Source organism: Stegodyphus dumicola, chromosome 6 (genome assembly GCF_044657685.1).
Source record: "Stegodyphus dumicola isolate Sdum_Otavi_A_Nest chromosome 6, ASM4465768v1".
Classification (NCBI taxonomy): Eukaryota; Metazoa; Arthropoda; class Arachnida; order Araneae; family Eresidae; genus Stegodyphus; species Stegodyphus dumicola.
Genome location: NC_140773.1, coordinates 40252357 through 40277683, shown reverse-complemented (window position 1 = coordinate 40277683; position 25327 = coordinate 40252357). Strand labels below are relative to the sequence as shown.

Sequence of the window (25327 nt, the reverse complement as noted above, 5' to 3'; positions counted from 1 at the left end):
AAGAGGGCTTATTGTGCAATTATCTACCTTAGAACAATTAGCTTTGATTCTTCAGTCAAGATTAGCCTTCTGACATTAAAAGCCAGAGTTGTCCCTTTAAAGACTCAATCTCTTCTAAGATTAGAGTTAGGTGCTATGTTACTTGTAATCAGCCTTTTATATGAAGTTTTATCATGCATAGAGATGCCAATGGCAGTTACATGTAGACAGACTTACAAGTTACATTGGCATAGAATTTCATCCAAGCCTTCCATTGGCTACCTTTTGTTGCAAAATCATGTTGTGAAGATTGAGGAATCTGTTCCAAGGTGTAGAATGTCCTTGGAGAAGAAAATTTTGCATACTCTGGGACCAGAGGTTGTATTCCATCAGAATTTTTATGATGCGAATTATAAATAAAGGAATCCCCAATGGTTAAACCAATCGGTAATTCATATACAGCAAGATTTAAATTTAACACTATAGAATAATGTTAAAGGAAATTAAAAAAGTTTCATTTCAAAGAATCTAGTTTGTTTGTAGTCTACTGTCTAACGTTTTTATCATGATTCAATGGTTAAAGCTATATAGAGATTCAAGAATAATTGGAGTATCTTACATGCAGAGCATTATAAAAGGTTATTTGTCTACTGAAAAACTTCATGAAGTTACTTCTGTGATTACTGGAACTACGTAATGATCTGTGTTTTCAGATGAATTAATTTTGTACAAAATCAGGTAAGCCTTTGAAGACCTCCGGCAAACTTCTGTCTATAAATCTCTTAGATTCTGCAGGGATAATGTTTATAGGTGAAAACTTAGAAATGCTACAGTTCCAAAAAATCAGAAGTATACTACGATTCTGCCAAAGAATTGTAATATAACCCTTTTAGTTATTAAGCATTATCATGAAGCATATCTTCATGCAGGTACTTAACTACTCATTTCTGTCATATAACATAGATTTTGGATTGTAAATGCGAGACATGCCTTTAGAAAGTGTCAAAACCAGTGTTATTTTCCATTTACCCAGGCAGTATTGCTAACTGCTATACTAGTGGGCCCAGGTTTGAATCTTAGAGTAGGCATGGATGTTTGTACTGTGTGTGGCAAGAGGGGCACTTAAAATGCACGCTGAACTGAAAGCTCTATAGAGGGGTTGGTATTAGGGGAAGAGATCCTTGAGCTGCCCTCAGTATGTTCTCAAAATTAGGGAGCTGCACAATTAATACAGCAGAACTATTGTCTCACCCATTTGTGCTTGTACCTGTGTTATCTGCCACACTTAAGAGGTTTATGGCTTGTATCGAAAACTGTAAAATTCATAGCGATTGTGCAATGAATGTTATAAAAGCTAATAGAGAATCTGCTGTTGATATGAAAACATTTCAAGGAGTTATTTCTTCAGAACATGTCAAATAGTTATTTAATCCACCTCATTCTGGAGGACTTTGGGAAGCAGGGATTAAATCTATGAAATAGCATTTAGAGATGTTTAGGAATACTTATTTTAACATTAAAGGAATTTTAACCTTTAATAACATAAATTGAATATTGTCTTAATTTCAAGGCGATTGCTACTAACATCAAGAGATTGAACCATGCACAGGCAATAACATCAGGACACGTATTGACTATAATATTTTTTAGTGCTTTTCCAGAACTTAATTCAAGAAAAGTCGAGTTATCAGTAGAGGAACTTACACAAGCTGTTCAAACACTTTTGAAACTCCTAGAGTAGGAGTACAGTAGAGTCCCGCAAATTCGACATTCTGTGCAACTCAACAACTTTTTAGAGATATCTCTAGGCCAAACAGAGCAAATATTACATCATACAGTACATATAATTATTATTTTGTAGCACAAATTAGAAACCTCACAGAACAACATATGTTTACAAAATGTGCAATGCGAGTCTATGCATGTACCAAAAAGACGAAACATGCTTTCAACAGTCACAAAAAATAATTTCTTTGACATTTTTTTTAAAAAAAGTTTTTTTTATCCATTTATCTGAATGTCCTTATTATGAACATTCTTATGTTTTCACTGCTGTAGAAAAATTACATAAATGTCCATTTCCTCATTTTTTCTGACAATTTACTAGTAAAATAATGTGAAAGATTTATAGGTAATGCAATTCTTAAATACAATTTTTTTTCAAATTCGCGAATTTCGTCATTTATAGGAAATGCACACTGGAAAAACGTAAGTTTTTCCCCCTACTATTTTAAGTTTCCAAGTCCTAGACACATGCTGGTTTCACAGTGTGATCACCATCCACAGATCAGTGGACAAGAGTAGTTTTTGTTTAATTCATATATTATTTGTCTCTAGGATGTTATTTGATTTCTAGAGTTTTTTTAGTTAAAACATTATAAAATTAATATTGTGTGCATCAAAGGCTTAAATATTCAGAATTCTGAAAAACCCACTCCTTATTCCAGAAAATTCGACTTTTCGGAAACTCAACCATCTCTCAGTCCACATTATGTCGAGTTTGTGGGATGCTACTAAATTTATTTAGATTATAGCAGAGACCTAAGTGATCTGAAGGCTGATGATATACTACTTATTAATCTGCTGCATTGGAAATTAGGCAGAATTATTAAAGTTTATCCTGGAAAGGATGACAATGCACTGTTAAGAATTTTCTTATTTCCAGTTCTATTTATTAAATTGTAGAATATTATTGATAGTTTATCGTTTTTTAACCTTCTTTGGGGCTTCAAGGATAGGAGTAAGTTCAATGTTATGCAAATTTTGTTTTAAATTACCGAGCTGAAAAGTGGAACAGATGCAAAATACTTAAATTTTCATGGTGTTTGAACTGTTGTTCTGTTATAAATTTGTTCATATTTTATATAAATTTGAATCCAGTGGAAAGTTCTCCCATCTTATCACAATCATATAGCCTTGTATACATATATACAAAGATCTATTCATCCATTCTTTCTTCTCCCTTGAGCAGAAATATTGCATATAAGCTTTGTCCATATCTCTGTCTCAAACTATAAGAATTGTACTTACAATGAATGCATAACTGAAATGTCTGGTTTAGGCCATTTTTGACTTCTTAGTAATATTTAACTTAATAAATGTATATTTCTTTTGATTCTTCATAATCACTTTGATGTATAAAAGTCTCCACTATTTTTACACACTGTGGTATTTATTTCACATGTTTTCCAGTGAGTAACAATATTTATTGCCCAATGTTAATCCTCCAGCTAGCAGTAACCTAACAACTATTATGCCAATTAGTTTTCCTAATTAGTAATTGTCCTTGTTTTGTGCATGTAAAAACATGTTAATAGTAACTTTAATCACATGATAAATATACATCATTGTGTGCTTTCAATAGGAAAAATTCATGATGAGCAGTACTTGCTATATTACTACAAAAAGTTAATACATCAAAAAATTTAAATGCATATTTGAAGAAATGTTTATAATTTTCTAATTCATCATCAATCTAGCATTAAAGTTCCATGTGATGATCCAAAGTCTAGCATTTTGACAAGTTGATTGTTCTAGCATTAATGCCTGTGTATACGATTTATTACAAAATATATAAAACAATATGCTAGTTTTATCATACATAGTTTGCATTCATAAAAAATCCTCAAATTATTTTTCTATTTATATGTGCATACAACAATTAAATTATGGCAACATTTCACAGCTGTATTGTATTGCTGTATATTTCACGAGCTGTATAACTGCTCGATTTACCTATTTTGTTTTGCACGGAATATTTCATCGAGTTTCAAAGAGTACAAAAATTATTTTGGCTATTTGAATAAATATGTATTTTTATTAATTAAAGATCAAAATCTTATATACAGCTAGAATAAAAGCATACTATAAGGAATATTGCATATTACAAGTGTCATAGTACCTCTGATTAACTTCAGTTATAGAATGTTTTATTATCCTCAGGTCTGATATGTTAAGTTCATGAGACATTTTTATTTTCAAAATTATACATTATCAACAATAACTATGAGTACATATTCAACAGAAATATACAAACAATTCATTTTTAATGCAACATATAATTCCCAAACATTTTTAAAAATTCTTTTGGGATGAAAATAAAAAAAAAAAAATATTTACTTTAGTTTGTAAGAAATCAATTTTATATCAGTTCTTTATATAATTTTAAAGAAAAAATGTGAAACATTTAAATGAAAATGAAATTAAATAAGCTAAGAATGTTCAGAAAATAATTACAAAATGTACTACATTTTCATCATAAAAAGCACTTTTTGGTACATTTCTATACTTTTTTGCAGCATTTTAAAAGACTGCTTTCCACATTTTTTTATGCTAAATTTTGTGATTTTATTTTTTATATCAAACATAAGTGATACTGTTAAAAACATAACAGTTAAGAAATCCAGTAGCCTATTATAAGAAATATGCATAAGTCTCTATATCTCAAGATCCCTGCAAGCAGATACCACCAACAAAAATTACAAAACAAATAAATGCTGCTCCCACATATAGGAAAATTTAAATAACTTATTATTCATGTAACATCTCCTTATAAAAGTTCTTTATGATACTGTCTTAAACAATTTACACAGTAGATAATTGCTAACAAGTTCCAAAAAAAAAAATCAAAGAATTAAAAAAAAAAAAAAAAAAAAAAAAAAATCTGCTGAAAATGAATAATTAAATAATCAGGAACTTTTATAAAGAGTTAATACAACATTTATTGAAAATTACCTGAAAACAACCTTTTTCATATTTGGTTAAAATTATAAATTATGTTAGCAACAAAGTGAAGAAACCAGTTATAAAGATGACATTTTGAAGTGTTGAAAAATTATACGTGTTTGTAATTTAATATAAAAAACTGAAAAACAAGTAAATTTATGAATTTTGATTCTATGTAACACATATATAAAAGGTTAAACATTTCTATAATTCACTTCATACCAAGAAATTCAAAAATTGTGCATTATTACACCTTGGTATGCTGTCATCTTTGGTTGGGAAATCCTTTATGGAGATCTTGCTACATTAAGCTTACTTAATATTAAACATAGCATTGTGCTTATTATGCTTTATTTCTTATGTATTATTAATTGATATCTTGTTAACAATACTTTTTATTTGTGGCATTCATTTTTGCACACTACAAAACAGAAATAATAATAAAACACTTTTCCTACATATCTGCCTTATGAAAGAAAAAGATTGCTTGGGGAATCATGGAGAAGTTTCTCCAAACTTAAATTCTTATATGACTAAATCATCAGAATTTCATGAAATCTTACAATTATTTTGAGAAGGAAAGCCTATTATAAATGGAATGAAAGTATAATTTGCCCTTTTCCCAATTAAAAAAAAAAATTTACTTCCTTAAACCTTTAAATTGCATACAGAATTTTTTTTCCTTTTCACAAAAATATTCTCTCAAGTTTTAATATTTAGCTAATTATTTCAAAAATATATATATTTATATATATGATCCATTAATTTCTACATTTATAAGAAAAGCGACTTCTTTCCACTATAAAAGACAAAAAACAAGCAGTAACATGCTTTCATGAGCTTCAAGCAGTTTGTTAACATACGTTTAAGTATGAGAGTTATAACAGTTATACTATATGTAAATTGCACAAGAATTTATACATATGCATAGTTATTTACTAATAGTTTGCAATTTCTACTAAAAAGAAGCAGTAATTACTACGATTCAAATTATTTTTCATCAGAAATCAGTCTTCTACATTTTATTCATAAAATGAAAAAATATTTCAAGCAATTTAACTACATGTTATGCAGAACTTAGCTGCAAATACATCACATACAGCAAATAATATTATGTAGCAATAATATAATAAAGTATTTATTCAATATATAATTGTGCATTTCATGTTGTTTCTTCAATTAATGTATACACAGCCTTGTTCGGACATCATAAATTCTTACTTTGAAATTTTAAGAAAGCATCTATTGCACTGTATTATTTTTTTAATTAAATTTTATTTTAATAAAAATTTCATTGCAACTCTTATTTTTATTAAGCATTGCATAACGATCAATAATAGGTCATTCTCCACAAAATGCAGCATTTCTAGAGAAGGGGCAAAAAAATTTTTATCTACAGTTAAAAATTTTTCTCATGTTTGAACTTATCAACTTCATTATAACCTATGGTAATTCGCCAGGATTATATAATATTTGAGGGACTAAAATATTTTAAAAAATGCATACCCAAGACATGATTAACTGCTCTTGAATAGGATATTTCTATCCATTAACAAAACAACTTAATGTACAAAATTATAAATTTGCAGCAATTAGCACAGTTTGTTTTATTCCAGATTCCCAATGTTTCCAAATAATTTAACATTTATTTAAATGTTTTGGATAATAAAGTGACAGTTGTCAGATCATGTATTTAATGTCAAATTAAATTGTAGCTTAAATATGAGTATTTTAATATGATTAACAGTCATTAAATATAATGTAAGGTATCAAAAACAATTTTTAAATCAATTAAATTTATGCATAATTATTTTACAATTTCAAAAGATACATAATTGCCAATATTTTAAATTTGCATCTAGTATTTGGTGTGATGTTTCTAGAAATTATTATTGGATTATTAATTAATATAAAACATGCATCTTTAAGGTTATACACATAAGATATCAGATTAAAATGTTTCTACCCAATACTGAGCTTTAATAATAAGTATATTACTCTCATTCTGTTTTTCTTTGATCATACACATAACGATTTGATCTCTAAGAGTAACATTTATTCCACATATAAGAGTGCATACCTAATGGACTTAATAAAATGAAGTACACAATATTAATCATATCCAAAATTGCTACACTGCTTCCAACATTACAGCACATACATAATTGTATGGTGGGCTATTAAATTTGTTAACCACAAGCATGATATACAGTCTTCTGACAATAGGATTTTTCATAATTCATATCCAAATTATTACATATGTTAGTCTTATGCACATACACATAACATATCTAAATATATCTGATAACTAATAAAAATGAATACAACAAAAATTTTTAAATTACAATATTCACAAAATAATCAGAAATAGAATGTAATAGTCCAAGGACAGGATGCACTTTTTTATATTGTTTTATATTCCCAAACTTTATTACTTTTATGAAACAATTTTAATGGCACTGAAACATTTTTATAAAAATTAATTTAATTCCCCTTCACAGTTACTTGTTTTTTAAGCATTTTCTGGAAAATGAGCCAAGTATGCTTCTCAAATGAAGGGTGGAGTATCTATATAAAAGATAACAATAATGACAATTTCTATAGTAATCTTTCCTAGAAAGAAAAGTAATTTAAAAATTAAGAGTATGCTTACAGATATATTTTAAAACTGATAACAAAACTAATTGCAATTTTCCCTTTATGTATATTACTAATACTAAAAAATTAAAAAGCATAAAAAAAGATGGCACATCATCCATATTATAATCACAGAATGAAATAATGACATGACAAAACATATATTGCAATTAACACCACATTTATAAATAATATATTCAAAAGCTACATAATAATGAATTCATTAGAAATGATCTAAAAATGACTTCACAAGATAAGGAACAGTACATATAAAAGAAAAAAAATATTTAATCACATCTTGACTCATATATAAATAAATAGATTTAAAAAGCAGCATATTCACAGTCTTATAATACACAAGCAATAGACTATTTTTTATTGTAATTTAGCATTCAGGAAAAATTATTCTTCAAAAATGAAAAATGAATGTTCATTCATTTTCATGAACTCATTTCTTTTGAATATCAATTTTCAATATTAATTTATTATTTTTATTATTATTATTTTTTATTATGAATATTAATTTTTAAAAGAATATGCAAATTTTTTATTAAATAAGAATTTCAATTTATTTGAATCAGATATACCATAATCATATCAAGATGCTTATGCTTTTGAATATATGCTGAAATTATTTACAGGAACATTGTGAATAATTCTAAGAGATTAGGACTATATACATATTCATTTTTACCTAAAAAGAGTAATAGTTTTTTTTTTCCTAATTATAAAATTTTAAAACAATATAATGTACACTGTATATTTTGTAAATACATATCACATATTAATCTAGAGTTATGTGTTTTAGCTGGTGTATGGAATATTTAATTACTTTGAAAAGACAAGAAATTATTTAACTTTTTAAAAGAGTAAATATGCCCCAAATATATGTATAAATAGTTATTTAATAAATATAACACTTGTATAAAATCATTAATATTTTACTTAATAAAGATTAAAGAGCGGGAATAAGGCATATTTTTAAAAATGACAGTGAATGTTTTTATACGAATCTCTTTAAAAACATGTATATAGATTTAATAACTAAATTTGTACATGTATATAAAGAAAGAGGTAGGAGAATTAGTCATGTTTAAAGCCAACAATCAAAAGACAGAGGGGAAAAACTTGCAACATTTCTACATAAACTAAAGATTTTAATACTCAAATATGAGAAAAAAATAATGTAACATTTTAAAATTGAATTGTATAACATTTGAAAACATAAGAAATATATATAGAATTTTCTTAATGTACAATAAATATCTGCAGTTTAATATAAAAGTTACAAACATTTAAAGAAAAATGAAATCCCTTTTTTATCACACATTAAAAAAAAAAATTTAGCTTCTTTTTGTTCTTCACGTGAAAGAATGGAATACCATTTAATTATTGTCATGTTCTGAGTATCAACAGAAAGATTAATGATTTTTTCAAAACTTGAAAAAAACATAGTTAAATATAAATTTAAAAGGAAAAAATTTACAAAAAATATGCAAGACAAATAGCTAAATATAAGTTTTTCTGCAAGAAACATAGCCCTTAACATAATAAGGAAAAAATAGTTATCAATGCAGAAAAACCGAAGGAACTATATTTTTATTAAATATAGTAAACAATATTGAGAAATATTATAAATATTTTCTTTTTTTATTGCTAAAATGTTTTAATATAACAAGGAGATATATTTAACCTTATTAAAAATTAACATGAATGTACATGGAAAAACTGATAAATAATTAATGCAGCACAAATAAAACCAAAAGAATTTACAACTTTTCACTGAAAAAATATTCTTTCTCAGCATTAACTTTCAGTTCTTAAAAACAGCATAATCTACATAATATAATCATATACAAGTTTTTTACAATCACATATTTTCCATATTTTATGAAATATACATGGATCAAATTCTGATTCAGAAAACTTGAATTAGAATATGTCTTGCAGGTCACCAAATTCAGATGGGAAAATGATGACTATGAGCAGTGATGCTGATTCATGCAGACAAATTAGGCATTTGCATGTAACTTATTCTCCTAAGGATAAAAAATAAATAGAGTCAGAACGTTTTTAAAAAATCACTTTACGGTACGTTAAATAACAAACCTTTACATGACTTAAGCCACACAGGCATTAATCATCTATCAGCACTTACAGATGCTCAACAGATATCACTCAGAGCTATAAAGGCCCGTCCACACGAGTACGCTCGAAACGTAGCTGACGAACGCGCTTTTACGTTACCAGCGTAAAAGCGTCCAAACGAGTACGCTTGCGAAGCGTGCGTTTAACCAATAGAATTATTTTGCGCAAAAATCACGTGACACTGTAATAAAGCATCAACAGAGCTGTATCTTATTACTTCGTTGTTCTTCTGTATGTTTGCGGCAAGTTGTCCGAATCAGATGATTTTTTTTATAGCTGAAACTTTACTATTATGTGCAATTATTAAGCAGAGGCAAAACCGCAAAAAATGGCAAGAATGGGTCCGAAAGATTTATTTAGAGTGACCTGTTCAAAGAGATTTTTTTTTTTTTTTTTACTGCCTTGTTTGCGAAAGGAATATCTGGAATTATTAAATTCCTACTATTAGTTCACACTCTCCCTATATCTTGTTCAAATTTTCAGTACATAAAATGCTTTTTATTCATCCACTCAAGTTCAAATACAATTTTTTAAACTTGCAGTGAATGACACTTGATACAGCTTTTTCACATATTAAATTTTTTTAAATTTTTAATTAAAAAAATTATGTTTGTATTTTTATTTATTTATTTATTTATTTTTGTATTTTTAAACTTTTCTTTGTGGACCTAAGTAGGAATTGACTTAATTTTTTCTCGAGGGGCTATATTACTTGTTTTTTAATTCCTTCAGGATAAGTATCGACCAGTTTGACAGACTTGCAGATTCTATATCGTATGAAAATTAGGATTTATAAAATTGGTTTGGAATACAGTATAAAGAGATTTATATATACCATCCACCATATAATAAAACCAACTTCATATTTTTTTAACTCGCTCTTCCTTAATCTTTTGTTTTTCTTTTTATTTATTTTTGAATTTAGAATGAGGTTCAAACTTTGGACAGTTTATGAGAAATTATGTGCATGATAAAATATGCAATAAAGAAAAAATAAAGAGAGAATTTATAGATGATATATGATAAAGAGATGCAGATATATTTTTACATAAGGATTTCTATTTGCACTGCACGTTTTTAAACTAAATTAAAAACAATAATAATAATGAATAAAATAAGAAATGAAAACAATAATAATAGATAAAATAAGAATATAATGATTCAGGATTAAATATAAGAAACACGTTTCAAAATGAGAAAAGCTAACTGAATTATACCGTCTACGGCTGAGGTTCGAACTTGCCACCTTAATTGATAAAGTGCATTAAAAGGCACACACAAAGACCAAGTTATGCATTTCAAACAACTTATCAGTTTCAATAATTTTCTTTTAGCCACATAAAATAATTTCCTGTTTGGGCTTACACTTTACATTCTTATAATTAGAAGCTTCTAAATCACATGCTTAAAAACCAGGCAGAGAAGCATGCAAGTAAATATGGTTTTTGAGAAAACATATAATTTATACTGAAAAAAGTGTATCATTTATACTCATTATGCTGCATGATCGGAAAATCTAATGACTAATGAGTATTTATTTTTGAAGGGCAATTACATTTCTAAAGAGAAGAGTGAAGAACTGTCCACTGCAAAAGAAAGCAATGTCTTGATAAAATTGTGTTAAATAAAAGGTATATAAAATACTTTTCGAATGAAAAATGAAGATTACAGTAACTTTTCATTCACTTCTTTTCAAAAGTGGTAGCTGTTGTTAGCTGTGAATTACACTCTTAGACAAAAAAAAATGACACACACCAAGAAGGACTTATCCGAATGGGACGAAAATTGGTAGAAGTGATGTGCATGTACAGAAAAACAAATGATTACAGTTTGAGAAAAACTGGATGATTTATTGAAATGATAGAGCTTCACAAAGTGAAAAAGTCAGTAATGTGTTTGTCCATCTCTGGCCCTTATGAAAGCAGTTATTTGGCTTGTCATCAATTGATAGAGGTTGCAGATGTCCTCTTGAGGGATATCCTGCCAAATTCTGTCCAACTGGCGCGTTAGATCTTCAACATCCCGAGCTGGTTGGAGGGCCCTGCCCATAATGCTCCACACGTGCTCAATAGGAGAGAGATCCGGCGATCTCGTTGTACAAGATAATGTTCGGCAAGCACTAAGGCAAACAGTAGAAACATATGCAGTGTGGGGGCAGGCATTATCTTGCTGAAATGTAAGCCCAGGGTGGCGTGACATGAAGGGGATTACAAAGGGCCTTAGAACTTCGTCGATATACCGCTGTGCTGTAAGGTTGCGACGGATGACAACCAAAGGGGTTCTACTATGAAATGAAATGGCACCCCAAACCATCACTCCTGGTTGTCAGCCTGTCTGCCGAAAGAAAGTCAGGTAGGTATCACACTGCTCTCCGGAGCGTCTCCAGACTTGCCTTCGCTGGTCATCGAAGCTCAGTTCAAAGCGGGACACATCACTGAAGACTATTCTGCTTCAGTCAGTGCGAATGAACCTGACACCACTGCAAACGGGCTTGACGTTGTACAGAGGTCAATAGTAGTTGGTGCAAGGGGTGCCGTGACCTCAGACCCCTTTCTGTGAGCCATCTATGTTATGAATGGTTCTTGTGGTCACTGAAGCACTAGTTGCACGTACAATTGATGATAATGATGCATCTGGGGCTGTAAGTGCCGCTCTGACAATTGCTCGGGCTTCACGTTCTGTTGTTTCTCTATGACTACCGCTTCCTTCTTGACGCTGTGTGCGGCCATGGTTTATCCATTCCTGCCAACATCGTCTAATAGTGGCATTGCTCCTGCTCAAATGTCGAGCTATTCGCCGATAAGACAAACCGGCTTCTTTGAGCCCAACTACACGACCTCTCTCAAATTCTGACACCTGCGCATATCGTTCGAGCACCTGTATGCGAGACATAGTTACTGTCTACCAGAGTACACGGAATGAAATTCATGAAGAATTTATGACCTCGAATCGTAATTTCTCCTCTTAAATATCCTGCCAGTTGCGCAGATCAGATGCGCTGTAGCGACAACCGTTCATTCATTGGCAGCCAAAATGTAAAATTTTGCATTTTACGTCGAAACCTGTATGCATATCAATTTGCGTCCAATTTGCTTTATATCTTCTCGGTGAATCATGGTGCGTCTTTTTTTTTTTTTTTTTTTTGTCTAAGAGTGTATTTAAATATTAATATTTTTATTATTTGAGAAGATTGATCTGTATTTTTCAACTTCCCTGACTTTTTTTTTTTTTTTTTTTTTTTTTTAAATGTTATTTTTTTTCTGACTTTCCCTGACCATTTTTCATTTCCATGAGTTTCTATGATTTTCTATGTGAGTGAGACCCCTACCTTTCACAGAATATGAAAAGCAAATGAAAAACTAAAATTCTGTTTTATATAAAAATCTTATGGAAATTTTCGAAATCTTTACAGTAGTAAAAGAAAAGAGATAAAAAGCAAAAGATCAAAATTGTATATAACAGAATGATAGTATACTATCAAGTTTAAAAAAGGAAAATATTCCACTACAAACAAAAGCTGAAACTACAAAATAAAACATCTGGTTACAATCTCCTTTAAAACTAAATACTGATCTATGTAGAAACTGAATTAAATAAAATCCATAATGATAAACATACCATTCATATTCCATTTCCTTTCTTCTTGTATCCTTACAAAACAATCATACAAAAACACATACTGAAAAGGAAAAATAAATATACATAAAAATTGAAAATCACATCACTAAAAACATTTTAATACAGAAAATGTATATTAAATAGAATAAAAATAAATGATATACCATACACAATCAAGCACTAATAATTGTGAAAACACTGATTGTAATCACATAATTTACAAATAAAAAGCCTTATGAGGCAATAATGAATAATAATCATTCAACGAATGATAACTGAATCTTGTCCATCATGCATAGAAAGTAAAAATTCACTTAAACAAAGCAGTGATCACATACACATCATATAATTTAAATAACACACAGCAAGCAAAATGACACAATGCAAGTTTACTTTACACACTGCAAGATATCACACAATGACACACTGCAAAACTTCAATAACATGCTGCAAATTTACATGAAAATGAAATATTTTTATGTGACCTACATAATAAAACAACTCAGCCACAGTTGATTTCCTTTATGTAAAATTAATGCTACCAAAATAAACTTACTGGTTACCACATTGGCAGAAGGCATAAGATGAGGGAAGTTAGGTTATTGTACTATGGTAAAAGCACATGAAGGCCATCTACAGGGCAGGGAAGCCTTTCTAAGGGAAATTGGCTTGTATTTACGTTACACATGGGGAAAACCACAAAAATCAACCATGCATCCAGCCTATTTGTTTGTGCTCAAATTCCCAGTGGACTTAACCACCTTGTCACTGTTTGACGAAGTGAGGATAATTATGAAAATATATTTATAAAATAATTTTGATAAACAGAATGAATGAAAATATGCGTTATTAAATGTACTTCATGGAGAGTAGTTTTTGTAAAGATTTTCAAGAAGTATGTTAAAATAAAGTTCAATTTATTTCCACATTTGTTATGTATCATTATCCAATTTAATTTATATTTTATTAAAAGCGATAATTCTTTAAATGGTAAAAACTCATTATTTATATTAATTTGGAGTAGTTAACTAAATAAACTTACATAAGGAGTATATATTTTGACATAACGAGGTTTCTTATCAGGAGGTGCATATTTAAAACTGAATGACATTCCTTCATCATCAAGTTCCCATTCTTTTACAGTCTCCCAGTTGAAATCTATAATTTGAGACTAAAAAAGAAAAAAAAAAAAAAAAAAGTTAATAATCCTCATAAAACTATGAATTTCAAATCAAGTTTCCAAAAAACAGATACTTAGTTATGAATACTAACAAACATTTTGACTATGTAGGGGTATTAAAATCCTAAGCTCAAATCTTCACTCAGAATAATGAATCTTTCGAATCATAATCTAAAACACTGCTGTCTATTTTAACTTAAAACTTAAGAAGGATTTGTTTTATTCAAGTTTATTAGAAGCATTCATTAAACAGAATGTTATAATTTCAATTGCCCTGGTTCATCAGCCACATTTTTAATTTTCTGGAGAAATTTAAGCATTCTTTGTTTAGTATTGTACTTATTTGTGTTAAATCTTGAAATGATCTTCTATGTACTTGCTTCTCCAGTACATATATTAAAATTAGAATGATATAGAGAAGATTAGCAAAGGCTTTGCGCAAAGATGTTAACACATGAATGGCTATTTCAATATTTTTTGTCAAATTATGTTGGGAAAATTAATCTTTCCACAGCATAATTCCACAGTATCCAACAGCTATTCTTCGATAGGATGTACTTTAATTAAGACACAATAACATGCCAAACAAATACTAATAAAACGATAAAACCATCGAAACTAGTCCTGTGAAAATTTTGAAATTATAATGCTGATTTTGTTGTTTATCTACTGAATTAGGATGTACTTTGTTTAATAAATTTTATTTGCTTATTTTTTCAAATTCAGACAAATTCAGCTTTAATTAAAAACTTTTAGCTTAAGTTTCTTTTCCCTTATTATGATTATTATAAGAAAGCTATAAGATTCAAAGAATTTAAGAACTTTTTTTAAAATTTGGATTAAAACATTTAGATTCATCTCATTCCTAATTTTTATCCTGTAAAAATTACATGTAATGAATATAATAATGCAAGGTAAATGTTTTGTTTAATAAAATCTCTGTTATAGTAATTCCAAAACACTTTAAGAAGGATTAACAGACTATATTTCATAAGGAGAATATGATCAAATTTTGTTAACTTTACACATTCGAGACTAAAAAGAATTTTGAAGATAATTTCTAAGGGATTTTTTTTTAACTTTTAGCAGAAAAACAAAATGTTAGAATAATGAAATATAAATATTATATACAATTTTCGTAAAAATAATGTCACCACACATCATGTGTGCAACTGGTACCTCAAAATATTTTTACTACAAGGAACCAATTACAAGATATACCTTGAATTCTTTGTAAGCATATATGCTGGAAGTGACAATTTAATTAATACAGCTACTTTCACTCCAATCATTCTCTGTGCTCATATGTAGCAAAAAAATATTAAAATTTCAGAAACCGTTCCTTCCGGCTGTATTTTGAGACCTATTCAGCATACTTATTCATTGTATTCACAATCATGGGGGAAAAAATTTACTAATGAATAACAGCTCAAAGGAATTATACAGATAATCTCCTTTTGATAAATGTTTTTAGACCTGAACTGTACTAAAAAATATATTTCTTAAGATTCTGTAATGTTCCTCCTTTCTTAAAATCTTTGGTTCCCAATATATCACATATGATATGCTTCCGCTTATCTCCATGGACCCGGTATTAAATGTGATAGCAAGCGAAGTGTCACTGGTGGCCCAACATATCCATATTTGATACACTTAAGCAGAATTATTTCAAACTTTATATACACTTAAACTATATGTGAATGATGCAAAACTTTATTAAGTGAGTGTTAGCTTTGTTTTTATGAATCTTAGTATTTACTATTTTATTTTGTGAATATTAAAAGTGTGAAGCTAATAGTGTGCATTCAGAATTTAGAAATGTTTCATACATTGCAAGCATCATAAAATTTTGTATATAAAATGGCAACAGGATATAACAGGCACTAATATTTAAATTCCTTAGTTTTTCACTGCATTATTACTAATATTGCACATTGACTTACTATGAATTTTTATTTTAATTATAAGTTTACATTTTTTGCTTTATTACAAGAAATATATGCAAGAAACTGTGCCAAATAAAAAGATTTTATATTAATTATCTGTTCATGTCAGGCTTAATTGCAAAACAACCTCAACCTCAAGTCATGGGCACCTGAGAGAACTTCATTTTCTAAACATCAGGAATGAAGAGGTATTAAGAAAAACCTTCATTATATTCAACTTCATTTTCATCGCCATAACATGAACATTTCTGTAATAAATTTTTTCAATAATTTCATTTATTTATTATTTATTTATTTATTTCATTTATTTATTTCATTTATTCATTCATTCATTTATTTATTTCTATATCCATATTCATGTCATCTTCATAATCTACATCAAGGCAACTACTGTCTATAACCACTTTTTGCATTTTTCCCTTGCTTCTTTAAGCCAAGAAACTGTCACTCTCTTTACCACTATTCATTTCTCGTATTCTTGGTCATAGATATATCATTTTAGGGATTATCTTGAAACCAATATTAATTTAAAATTTGTACACATTTGGGTTTTGTGGTATTATAGAAAGATCTTATCTCCACAACAGATTCTTCACTACTGACTGATAACAGAAATTCATGATTACCACATACAAATGGTGTGCAACTAGTTTTTTGTCTAAAAAATGCATTAAAATAAACATGGTGGGGAACCAGTCTTTAATGAATTAAAGAAAACACTAAATTTCTTAGCATATATTACAGTACTTTCTCCTAATGCACTAGATGTATCATTGGCAAATTTAACTTGCCACAAAAATAACAGTTTTATTATCTTTCCTTACCTCTAGGGTACCATCATCCTTGCATGCTTGTAACTTGAAATTTGTTAGTCCCACAGTTGCTACAACATGGCCCTCTTTCCTGGCATCACATGCACAATGAGGAAAAGATATTTCTCCATACCCATCAAGCTTCCTTGCCAATTTCAAATACTTTAAAAAAATTACATATTTTAAGAACTATTTTACAATTCCCTGCTCAAGATCATAACACAGTGAAATCACAAAATGTACCTCTGCACATGCTATTGGGACTAATAAAACTGGGAAGTAGTAATCACAAGAATTGGATTACTACTCGCTGGTATTTAAACATTCAATAGATATTTTGATTATATTTGCAGATGTCAAATGTGAAAGCCAGTGCTAGTGCAGAATTTTTAATACATTTTAGAAAGTTTTTCTTTTGTTACTGTTGTTATTTTAATTATTATAACAAATATTTTTATACCAGCTAAGAATCTGATATTTATATCATTTCAATACCAATCAGTCTTTATTTAGCTCTAGAAAAAAGCAATAAAACTTTATATTTGAAAAGCACTGTTTCACTATTTCATAGGATTTTAGCTTCACTGACCAAGTTGAGCAGAGTAACAAGCAAACTATAAAAGTCTAAATTGTTATTAAATAACTTCTCATCTTTCTGACCTCATAATTTTTACACAATTGCATTCATTAAAAAAAATCACATAAAAATTCTTTAAATGAGGAAAAAGAATAATGCATATTGTTAACCTACTCTTCGGTTACAAATTAAATTTAACCTCAGAATATAATGATAAATTAATCCATAAGCATGCAAATAACAAATGGAACTACTAAAAATATTTTCTAGCCTGCAGTTAAAAAAAACTACAAAAATTTCTTGTTGAGATATTTGTAATTGTATTCTTATTGGTTAAAAGGAAGTATATCCCATTCTTTATGTTATTTTTGATTGGTTGTTTATAGTGTCTTGTTTATGATTTGTTGCAAAGTTATATATATAACCTCTGTAAACTCTGCGTGTATCTCTGCGTATTACTCTGTAATAAATGTTTGTTTTTCAAAGCACCGCATTTTCGATGTTCAACAGCAGAGCGTGGTTCATCAAAAGTTAAAATGCGCTAATCTTTTTTTCATTGAACCTTCTATGCCAGTGTCATAATTTATCGTTCACGTGACTTTGTTTTGTTTTTTCGTGAATGATGGCCTTTTTCAAGCAGAAGTGAAAGGGAAGCTTTTGGTATTATGCCATTTGATGGGGTTAATAACTTTACTGTTTGGTGTCAAAGAGTTCAAGCAGTATTTACTGCAAAGGAATTGGATACACTTTTGGAAACAGAAGCAAGTGTGGACAGAACTGCAGATGTCTTGAAATCAAAAGCTTACCTTAATTCTTGCGCTTTAAATGATAATATTATTGCTTCTTTCAACATGAATTTAATTTGAAAAATATGGAAGAAACTGCAAGCTAAGTATAGTGCTAAAGGAGCAGTGAGTCAAATTTTAACGCGTAAACTTTTAGCTACTATAAGAAAATCTAAAGATGTGTCAATGAGACAACATATCGACAACATAATGAACTTGGTTAGTAATCTACGCGTCTCTGGATCTGAAGTAAGTGATGTTTAATGATGTTATTATTTACATTTTAATGTCTTTGCCAAAGGAATATGAAAATGTAAAGGCATCATTAGAAAATCAACCAAGTGATCATTTGAGTTTGGATTTTGTTACAAGCAGACTTATTGATTACTGAATCCCTTATATTCGATTACAAAAATGAAAATAAGTATTCTAAACTAAATATGGATAACTCTGTTTTTATTAGTGCTCGTAAAGAACTGTTTTGTTCTTATTGTAAAAGAAAAGGACATTCTGCTAAATTCTGTAGAAAAAAAGAACTGCATCTGTCATAGCTGTGGGAAAACTGGTCATTTCAAAAGTGAATGTTTTGATAATTCTAAAAAGCAGGCAAATTCAAATAGTAATAAAGTATGCATCACCTGCAATATCTTTTATGGATGGAAATCTTGTGCATGATCAATTTTTATTATTGATTCTGGCACAACTTCTCACATGTCTTCTCACAAGGAATGGTTTACCTCAATTAAGCCTATGACTGGAACTGTTAAATGCAAGTCTAAATTGGCAGTTTTAGAAGTAGAAGGCATTGGTGATATTTGCGGCAAAACTAAGAATAGTGTTGAAATAATGTTAAAAGATGTTCTTTGCATTCCGAAATTAAACGGACAATTAATTTCTGTCAAAAATATTGAAGCAGCAGGTCTGAGTGTAATTTTTAAAAATGAAATAATTTACATTGAAAACAACAACAAATGTTTTAGATTTGGATATTTGGACAAAAGTGGACAATATTTTAGTGATTTTTCACCAAACCTATATACAACTTTAGCAGTAAAGAATGATGATTTATGGCACAGAAGATTAGGACTGTGATCAAAAATTAAAACTAATGAATCTTCCTCCAAAAGAAACATTTCTTGAAGTATGCATTCGTGCTAAAGAAAGTGCATTGCCTATAGGAAAAGGTCCTCGCATAAAAGAATCCAAACCATTTATAACTATATACACTGATATATGTGGTCCAATAGAACCTCAAACGCGCCATGGAGAAAAGTATTTCATGACTATAATTGATGACTACTCGTGATTTATGGAAATAAGACAGCTCAAAAGAAAAAAAGTGACAGTGTTGATGAACTTAAACTATTCTTTATATTAAATCCAACTGTCACAAAACTGCATTGTGACAATGCCAAAGAATATGTCAGTGGAGAACTTTATGAAGTTGCTAAAAGAGCAGGTGTAAAAATAGATTCTGCACCTCCCTACACACCTTTTCTAAATGGTGTTGCTGAAAGAGCAAATAGAACTGTACTGGAAAAAGCTAGAGCAATGATACTTGAGGCAAATTTAACAAAATTCCTTCGGGGTGAGGCAGTACTTACGGCTGCTCAGATAAATAATCAACTTCCAATTAGTTCAATTGACAATCGTGTTCCTTATTTTCTGAAGTATGGTGAAAATCCTGATTTGACAAACATGCGTGTATTTGACTATGATGCTTATACTCTTGTGCCACCATCCCAAAGAAAAAAACTAGATAAAAAATCTGTCAGAATATTTGTAGGTTATTCTACAATGGGATATCGTTTAATGATTCCAGAAACAAGACGCATCATCGTTTCCAGAAATGTTAAATTTAATGAAGGAAAGTAGAAAATCAAAAATACATTCCCGATAGTTCTGATCCGAGTGCAAATGACAAAGATGACATTAAAAATGAAGACAAATCAATATCAGACACTGATAACGGTGAATTAAATGATGCAAATAAGAAGGTGGAACAAAGAAAATCCACAAGAGAAAAGAAAAGAAACAACCAGTTAGGTATCGTAATCCTGAGATTTACCAAGCGATGTTTGCACAACAAGACACTCTGACATTTGAAGATATTCTAAATCTACCACAAGTAGAACAAGAACTATGAAAAAGAGCTATAGACGAGGAAATGAAATCTATGGAACATAACAACATCTGAGATCTACAAAGTTTACCCCCTGATAAAAGAGCCATTTCTTGCAAATGGGTTCTACATAAAAAATGAGATGGAAATTATAAAGCCAGGCTTGTTGTTTGTGGCTTCATGCAAAAAGAAGGCATAGATCATACAGACACATTTTCTCCAGTAATTAATATGAACTCATTACGTTTAAATCCTGGTAATCATCAATAATGAAGGTTTACAAACTTTTACTTTAGATGTCAAGACAGCTTTCTCGAATGGTAAGTTAGATGAAACCATCTACATGGACCAGCCCAAAGGATATGATGATATGAGTGGTAAAAAATGTAAACTTAAAAAGAGTTTACATGGTCTTAAACAGTCTCCTCGACAATGGTATCAGAAATTTCTTAATTTTGTTATTAAATTAGATTTTAAGCAATTGGACTCTTAAGCATGTATTTTCATCTGAAATCTAAATTGTAAGAAAGTAATTATGGCTCTTTATGTGGATTACTTATTAATTGCAGGTTGGGATATAAAAGAAACAAGTATTATATTATAATACTTGTTTCTTTTATCATTGTTATCTAAATTTCAAATGTCAAAATCTGAAAGTGTCTCAGAATTTTTAGCTATTAGACTGAAATTTGAGTCCGGTTGTTTATATTTAGATCAGAAACCATATATTGAAAAATTACTTGATAAATTTAAAATGTCTGATTGTAAAACTGCCCAAACTCCCATTGAACGAAAATCTACAGAAGCTGATTTTCAGAAAGGAAATGCATTTTATGGCCCATACAGAGAATTAATTGGATCTTTACTTAGCATGTATTACAAGGCCAGATATTTTATTTGCAGTAAATTGTTTAAGCCAACGGCAGAAGCTCTTCTATAGCTCTTCTACTGATGTTGCCTGGTGTGCTCTAAAGAGAATTCTTAGGTACTTGAAAAACACCTTAAATTTAAAATTGATATACAAAAAAGGTGATTTGGAAAGGTCAAATTTATGTTTGTATGTAGATACAGATTGAGGGGGGGAGATACTCAAGATAGGAAATCAATTACTGGTTACTTTATAATGTTTTCAAATTGTCCTATTATGTGGTGCTGTAACAAGCAAAAATGTTATTACACTTTCATCAACAGAAGCTGAAATAATTGCTTTATGCAAAGGTATTCAAGATGTTTTATGGATAAAAAATGTAATAAATGAAATTTCCAGTGTTAAAAATGTCTATATTTTTTAAGATCACCAGTCATGTATTAAAAGTACTGTTAATGAAAACTTTTCAGGTAGGTTGAAACATATAGATATAAAATTAAAGTTCACTCATAAGACCGTTAAAGAAAATAATATTAAAACTGAATATGTAAAATCAAGTTTACAAATCACAGATATGTTAACTAAGGCTCTGCCAACAAAATTTTATGAACTGTTATCACTGAGCTGTTTAAAAATTGTGTAATTCTTCTATCTTTTCTATAATGTGTGATTAAGGGAGAGTGTTGAGATATTTGTAATTGCATTCTTATTGGTTAAAAAGAAATATGGCTTTCTGTCACATCCAATGCATTAGCTTTTTCTCAGGTCCGATGTATTCTGAAACTTAATCCCATTCTTTATGTTATTTTTTATTGGTTGTTTATAGTGTCTTGTTTATGATTTGTTAAAACATGATCTATTGTAAAGTTATATATATAACCTCTGTAAACTCTGCATATGGCTCTGCGTGTATTTCTGCGTATTACTCTGTAATAAATGTTTGTTTTTCGAACCACGGCATTTTCAATGTTCAACATTTCTTAAGCACAAAAGATATATTTCCGAAGTCTGTAACTCAAACATATATAAATATGCAACTCAAACATATTTAATAAACCAAAAAATCATCTAATCAGTTCATATAAATATACAGCAGCAGAAAATCACAAATGTACTCATATTATTAAAAAAATAAGAGAAAGTATAAAGGCAGGTCACCCACTGAGAGATTGTAAAAGATAAAACACTTTATAAAATTACAACTTAAAATAAAGTTTTTTTAAAAAGGAGAATAAAATTAAATTACTTAACATCATACATAAATAAAGTACACATATTTCTAAATAAATCATATACCTCTAACTTCCGAGATGAGTCTTGTAAAGCTTTAAGTTCATATAATTTATTTCCAGGTTTTATTTGACCTTTATTTACATCATCAATAGCCTATAAATAATAAAAACATGATCAATAATTGTTCCTAAAAGAAAAGAAAATGTCCTCCTCTGGTTAACAAAAGATTTTCTTACTGAGAATTGCTAAAGTTCACACTATAATAGCAGACTCTACAGAACCTTAATTCAAAATACATTAAAAATCAGATTAAGAACGATGATAAAATAATGGTTTACGCAATATTCATGATGCACATTTAAGCTATAATAAATATTTCCCACTATATCACTTCACAACATAAAAAACTTATGAGGCATTATTATTATCATAAAACAAAAACTGCAATTTTCTGATGCATTTAAAATGAACACTCAAGATTTTGTACTTAATCATGTTTTTACATAAATCATAAAAAATAACCATTTTATTTTCAAAAAAAGTTATGTATATGCTTTTTTTTAAATATATTTTTCTAAGCCAGTTTATAATATTAGGCATTATAGCCTATGAAAAAATTACATTATGTTTACAAAAGCACATGTTCTAACTAGATTTAACAATATTAAATACTTCGGATTGAAGAAAATATTTTCATGTGGTGCATTTTCACACAGAAATAAAACTGGAGAAACTTAACATTTCATTGACGGTTTCATTTTTTACATGTGTATATTTAATTCAAAAATTTCTGTTTAAATGAATAGTTCGAAGAATATGAAAATGAAAACTCATTCACTAATTATTAAGAAATATACATTACATTATTGTAAATGAAACTGCCAATAAATTGTATGGCATATTCCTGTTAATTGAGGGAAAAACAAATTAATAGTTTATGTAAGTTTATAATGCTATAAAATGAAAGCAACGAATTCAATAATAGCAGCTACTGGGTTTAACAAACATGTAATGTAAGAAAACTGTTAAAATAAATTTAAGAGTTTGGAAACAGATTAACTGATAAACATTTTTCAAGGGCAAGTGCAACAAGTTCAAGTGAAACATTTGCAAGATAAGTGCTAAATGATAAAAAATCATGCATATGTTATGTTTGGAAACAGGTTAACTGACAAACTTGATTTTTTTCATGAGTTTAAATTCATGAATTCTGCAAGGGCTGCAGTAACTATTAGTTACAGAATGAGCTAAAATGGGGGACAGCTACAAAGTGAACTATTCAGCCTTTGTTTGCAAAGTTTAGATCAACAAGTGCAAACAATGAACTTCTAAATCCTTCCTTCTGTTTCTCTGCTCTGTGCTCTGGTTGAATTAGATCTATTCTAAATATTATAGCTAATCTGCACAAAAGAAATATTTCCTATTTTACTGCTTCCCACTTGCTAAAACACAATAAATTTGGCAAGAGTTTTTTTTCCTTAATTCCAATGGTCAGACATTTGCTAGCTAAGCATTCATCATGAAAAGCTAAACTGATTGGTCATTTAGCTACTTCATCAATAAGAATATTGCCCAGGATGCACCGTAGATAGTCATCAATTTTAGACTAATCGGAAGAGAAGCAAGAAAAGTCTAAACATCTTGTCTTATTCAGGATTCCAACCAAAGCTCATCAATATGGTTGTTTGCTTTCTTAATATTCATACTGAAGAAGATGACAAGCTGGGTAAGAAAGCTCGACATGAGACACTGTACAAGTTCCCCAATTAGAAAAATGCAATTAACCAAATCTTGCATCACAACTCCAGGCATTTGGTTATGAGGGTAAAGACAGCTTCAGAAAGTACACTGAAGCAACTTCAGGTACTATGTAAGATAAGTGCCACATGATCAAAAATCATACATAAAATACCAACCTTAGTTGAAAAACACAGCAGTTTGCTGCTCCAAAAGATACTACAGTTCTATATGATGAAAATCTTGCAGGAAATGCACCAACTGGGATTCAAAATTATACCTTTGTGTTTTCATTCTACAGATATTTATTTGTTTACTTTATTAAACATTTCTTTCAATATAAGTAGTTTAAGTTGCTTCGTTTTTTGTGCTAATACTTCCTCTTTAATTCTATAAACAGACATAATTTCTTGTTCAGTTACAAAGTTCCACTGCTCAAACCCTGTAATTGCTGTGTCGAGAATACTGATAAACTTATCAATCGAAATTTTTTCGTTTTCAATAACCTCTCTGTAACTTTCTTCACTATTGGAAGCGGTATTTTCTGGATCTAGAACCATACTACAGATTTTGTTGTCCGTTAACTAATTGATGATTGGGGCATTGACGTCGCAATGAAAAACTTCTGTTATATCATCTTTATTTATTACTACTTCTCCACATTTCTTTACAAAATCCAATAACTGGAAAATTTCACCTTTAGTTTGCAATGTCTGAAAACCTTCAAATTCGCAGCTATCATCTTCATTACCCTAACCATGAAATAAGGTAGCTGGCCATAAAGCATGCCAAGCATTTTTTAACGTATCTGGAGAGACATCCTCACGCGATATAGCGATGCTCCACACAGCAGATTTTATGCTAAAAAATTTCAAAAAGTCTTGAATAGTCTTGCCATTGTTCAAGAAATTTAACATAGATTTTTAAAATGCTACTTTATATTTGCATTTCAGCGCGTGC

General features: G+C 29.3%; 1 protein-coding gene and 1 non-coding gene across 2 annotated transcripts in view; one reads left to right on the top strand and one right to left on the bottom strand.

Annotated features, from left to right (window-relative positions):
- Window positions 1-3764: 3764 nt before the first annotated feature.
- The window catches only part of Snx27 (sorting nexin 27), a 60063-nt gene continuing 38500 nt past the window's right edge, over window positions 3765-25327 (bottom strand). Inside the window, exons 9-13 of the mRNA XM_035360670.2 lie at window positions 22694-22783; window positions 17058-17207; window positions 14150-14278; window positions 13108-13168; window positions 3765-9380 (exon numbers count right to left, since the gene is read on the bottom strand). Coding sequence (XP_035216561.1) covers window positions 9373-9380; window positions 13108-13168; window positions 14150-14278; window positions 17058-17207; window positions 22694-22783 — 438 coding nt within the window. The 3' untranslated portion in view covers window positions 3765-9372. The remainder of the gene's footprint in view (window positions 9381-13107; window positions 13169-14149; window positions 14279-17057; window positions 17208-22693; window positions 22784-25327) is intronic.
- LOC118189947 (U6 spliceosomal RNA) lies at window positions 14660-14765 on the top strand. The gene has a single exon (XR_004758342.2). It is a non-coding gene; the product is annotated as a U6 spliceosomal RNA (small nuclear RNA).